Source organism: Myxocyprinus asiaticus, chromosome 8 (genome assembly GCF_019703515.2).
Source record: "Myxocyprinus asiaticus isolate MX2 ecotype Aquarium Trade chromosome 8, UBuf_Myxa_2, whole genome shotgun sequence".
NCBI lineage: Eukaryota > Metazoa > Chordata > Actinopteri > Cypriniformes > Catostomidae > Myxocyprinus > Myxocyprinus asiaticus.
This window is the reverse complement of record NC_059351.1, coordinates 43489240-43494671: the sequence shown is the minus strand read 5'-3', so window position 1 is coordinate 43494671 and position 5432 is coordinate 43489240. Positions and strand designations below refer to the sequence as shown.

The following is a 5432-nucleotide window of genomic DNA, read 5'->3' as shown; positions in this document are numbered from 1 at the left end:
TACACCATCAACAACAAAGACTGATGTTTATACAATGACATCTATGACACCGACACCCACGCCTACATCCTCAGAATCTACAACTCTATCTCCAACAACAACACAATTAACAACAACTACTGAAGTTTCTACAACCACAACTATGACCCCCACAACAATGCCTACATCCTCAACATCCACAACCCCACCATCAACAACAACCACTCAAGTTTCAACAACTATAAACCCAACAACCATGCCTGCATCTTCATCAACTGCACTTTCAACAACAACACCATCGTCAACAACCACAACAATGACCCCAACAACCATTCCTACATCTTCAACATCTACAACACCACCATCAACAATGACCACTCAAGTTTCCACAACTCTAAACCCAACAATCATGCCTACATCCTTATCTACTACGACTACAACTCCAACAACATTTACTGCAACAACAACACCACAAAATTCAACAACTACAACTGAAATTTCTACAACCACAAATATGAATCCTACAACAATGCCTACATCTTCAGCAACTACATTTGCACCCTCAACAACCACAACTGTGACCCCAACAACCATGACAACACCCTCAACAACTACAATTGCACTTCCAACAACCTCAACTACTTATCCAACCACAACACCACCATCAACAACTGTCACTGAAGTTTCTACAACTTTGAATATGACCCCTACAACAACGTTGACTTCTTCAGCAACTGCACCTCCAACAACCACAAATACATCCCCAACTACAACTACACCATCAACAACAAAGACTGATGTTTATACAATGACATCTATGACACCGACACCCACGCCTACATCCTCAGAAACTACAACTCTATCTCCAACAACAACGCAATCAACAACAACTACTGAAGTTTCTACAACCACAACTGTGAGCCCCACAACAATGCCTACATCCTCAACATCCACAATCCCACCATCAACAAAAACCACTCAAGATTATACAACAACTATAACCCCAACAACCATGTCTGCATCTTCATCAACTGCACCTTCAACAACAACACCATCATCAACAACCACAACAATGACCCCAACAACCATTCCTACATCTTCAACATCTACAACACCACCATCAACAATGACCACTCAAGTTTCCACAACAATTCTAAACCCAACAATCATGCCTACATCCTTATCTACTACGACTACAACTCCAACAACATTTACTGCAACAACAACACCACAATATTCAACAACTACAACTGAAATTTCTACAACCACAAATATAAGTCCTACAACAATGCCTACATCTTCAGCAACTACAGTTGCACCTTCAACAACCACAACTGTGACCCCAACAACCATGACAACACCCTCAACAACTACAATTGCACTTCCAACAACCTCAACTACTTATCCAACCACAACACCACCATCAACAACTGTCACTGAAGTTTCTACAACTTTGAATATGACCCCTACAACAACGCTGACATCTTCAGCAACTGCACCTCCAACAACCACAAATACTTCCCCAACCACAACTACACCATCAACAACAAAGACTGATGTTTATACAATGACATCTATGACACCGACACCCACGCCTACATCCTCAGAATCTACAACTCTATCTCCAACATCAACGCAATCAACAACAACTACTGAAGTTTCTACAACCACAACTATGACCCCCACAACAATGCCTACATCCTCAACATCCACAACCCCACCATCAACAACAACCACTCAAGTTTCAACAACTATAAACCCAACAACCATGCCTGCATCTTCATCAACTGCACTTTCAACAACAACACCATCGTCAACAACCACAACAATGACCCCAACAACCATTCCTACATCTTCAACATCTACAACACCACCATCAACAATGACCACTCAAGTTTCCACAACAACTCTAAACCCAACAATCATGCCTACATCCTTATCTACTACGACTACAACTCCAACAACATTTACTGCAACAACAACACCACAAAATTCAACAACTACAACTGAAATTTCTACAACCACAAATATGAATCCTACAACAATGCCTACATCTTCAGCAACTACATTTGCACCCTCAACAACCACAACTGTGACCCCAACAACCATGACAACACCCTCAACAACTACAATTGCACTTCCAACAACCTCAACTACTTATCCAACCACAACACCACCATCAACAACTGTCACTGAAGTTTCTACAACTTTGAATATGACCCCTACAACAACGTTGACATCTTCAGCAACTGCACCTCCAACAACCACAAATACATCCCCAACTACAACTACACCATCAACAACAAAGACTGATGTTTATACAATGACATCTATGACACCGACACCCACGCCTACATCCTCAGAAACTACAACTCTATCTCCAACAACAACGCAATCAACAACAACTACTGAAGTTTCTACAACCACAACTGTGAGCCCCACAACAATGCCTACATCCTCAACATCCACAATCCCACCATCAACAACAACCACTCAAGATTCTACAACAACTATAACCCCAACAACCATGTCTGCATCTTCATCAACTGCACCTTCAACAACAACACCATCATCAACAACCACAACAATGACCCCAACAACCATTCCTACATCTTCAACATCTACAACACCACCATCAACAATGACCACTCAAGTTTCCACAACAACTCTAAACCCAACAATCATGCCTACATCCTTATCTACTACGACTACAACTCCAACAACATTTACTGCAACAACAACACCGCAATATTCAACAACTACAACTGAAATTTCTACAACCACAAATATAAGTCCTACAACAATGCCTACATCTTCAGCAACTACAGTTGCACCTTCAACAACCACAACTGTGACCCCAACAACCATGACAACACCCTCAACAACTACAATTGCACTTCCAACAACCTCAACTACTTATCCAACCACAACACCACCATCAACAACTGTCACTGAAGTTTCTACAACTTTGAATATGACCCCTACAACAACGCTGACATCTTCAGCAACTGCACCTCCAACAACCACAAATACTTCCCCAACCACAACTACACCATCAACAACAAAGACTGATGTTTATACAATGACATCTATGACACCGACACCCACGCCTACATCCTCAGAATCTACAACTCTATCTCCAACATCAACGCAATCAACAACAACTACTGAAGTTTCTACAACCACAACTATGACCCCCACATCATTGCCTACATCCTCAACATCCACAACACCACCATCAACAACAACCACTCAAGTTTCTACAAAAACTATAACCCCAACAACCATGCCTGCATCTTCATCAACTGCAGCTTCAACAACAACACCATCATCAACCACAAAAATGACCCCAACAACCATTCCTACATCTTCAACATCTACAACACCACCATCAACAATGACCACTCAAGTTTCCACAACAACTCTAAACCCAACAATCATGCCTACATCCTTATCTACTACAACTACAACTCCAACAACATTTACTGCAACAACAACACCACAATATTCAACAACTACAACTGAAATTTCTACAACCACAAATATGAATCCTACAACAATGCCTACATCTTCAGCAACTACAGTTGCACCTTCAACAACCACAACTGTGACCCCAACAACCATGACTACACCCTCAACAACTACAATTGCACTTCCAACAACCTCAACTACTTATCCAACCACAACTCCACCATCAACAACTGTCACTGAAGTTTCTACAACTTTGAATATGACCCCTACAACAACGCTGACATCTTCAGCAACTGCACCTTCAACAAACACAAATATTTCCCCAACCACAACTACACCATCAACAACAAAGACTGATGTTTATACATTGACTACTATGACACCGACACCCACACCTACATCCTCAGAATCTACAACTGCACTACAAGCTTCTACAACATTAAATATGACCCTTACAACAACACTGACATCTTCAGTAACTGCACCTCCAACAACCACTAAAACTTCTACAACCACACCTACACCATCAGCAACAAAATCTGATGATTATACAATGACAACTATGACAACGACACCCACGCCTACAACCTCAGAAACTACAACTGCATCTCCAACAACACAATCTACAACTACTGAAGTTTCTATAACCACAACTAAGACCCCCACAACAATGCCTACATCCTCAACATCTACAACCCCACCATCAACAACAACCACTCAAGTTTCTTCAACAACTCTAATCCCAACAACCATGCCTGCATCTTCAGCAACTGCACCTTCAAAAACAACACCATCGTCAACAACCACAACAATGACCCCAACAACCATTCCTACATCTTCAACATCTAAAACACCACCATCAACAATGACCACTCAAGTTTCCACAACAACTCTAAACCCAACAATCATGCCTACATCCTTATCTACTACGTCTACAAATCCAACAACATTTACTGCTGCAACAACACCACAATATTCAACAACTACAACTGACATTTCTACAACCACAAATATGAATCCTACAACAATGCCTACATCTTCAGCAACTACAGTTGCACCTTCAACAACCACAACTGTGACCCCAACAACCATGACTACACCCTCAACAACTACAATTGCACTTCCAACAACCTCAACTACTTATCCAACCACAACTCCACCATCAACAACTGTCACTGAAGTTTCTACAACTTTGAATATGACCCCTACAACAACGCTGACATCTTCAGCAACTGCACCTTCAACAAACACAAATATTTCCCCAACCACAACTACACCATCAACAACAAAGACTGATGTTTATACAGTGACTACTATGACACCGACACCCACACCTACATCCTCAGAATCTACAACTGCACTACAAGCTTCTACAACATTAAATATGACCCTTACAACAACACTGACATCTTCAGTAACTGCACCTCCAACAACCACTAATACTTCTCCAACCACACCTACACCATCAGCAACAAAATCTGATGATTATACAATGACAACTATGACAACGACACCCACGCCTACATCCTCAGAAACTACAACTGCATCTCCAACAACACAATCTACAACTACTGAAGTTTCTATAACCACAACTAAGACCCCCACAACAATGCCTACATCCTCAACATCTACAACCCCACCATCAACAACAACCACTCAAGTTTCTTCAACAACTCTAATCCCAACAACCATGCCTGCATCTTCAGCAACTGCACCTTCAAAAACAACACCATCGTCAACAACCACAACAATGACCCCAACAACCATTCCTACATCTTCAACATCTAAAACACCACCATCAATAATGACCACTCAAGTTTCCACAACAACTCTAACCCCAACAATCATGCCTACATCCTTATCTACTACGTCTACAAATCCAACAACATTTACTGCTGCAACAACACCACAATATTCAACAACTACAACTGACATTTCTACAACCACAAATATGAATCCTACAACAATGCCTACATCTTCAT

General features: G+C 41.3%; 1 protein-coding gene across 1 annotated transcript; it reads left to right on the top strand.

The window, feature by feature from the left end:
• The first annotated feature begins 816 nt into the window (after positions 1 to 816).
• LOC127444779 (mucin-2-like) lies at positions 817 to 4299 on the top strand. The gene is made up of 4 exons (XM_051704328.1): positions 817 to 1074; positions 1168 to 3129; positions 3291 to 3466; positions 4109 to 4299. Exons 1-4 carry the CDS (start codon positions 911 to 913, stop codon positions 4297 to 4299), a joined length of 2493 nt encoding a protein of 830 aa, XP_051560288.1. The 5' UTR covers positions 817 to 910.
• The last annotated feature ends 1133 nt before the right edge of the window (positions 4300 to 5432 follow it).

Bases quoted from the DNA above. Each gene is read 5' to 3' on its own strand.
- LOC127444779 (XM_051704328.1), top strand. From the start codon at position 911: ATGCCTACATCCTCAACATCCACAATCCCACCATCAACAAAAACCACT. The intron at 1,075-1,167 runs ATCTTCAACATC...ATCCTTATCTAC, and splicing joins ACCCCAACAACCATTCCTAC to TACGACTACAACTCCAACAA. The intron at 3,467-4,108 runs GCAACAACAACA...ACCACAACTAAG, and splicing joins CAACTCCAACAACATTTACT to ACCCCCACAACAATGCCTAC.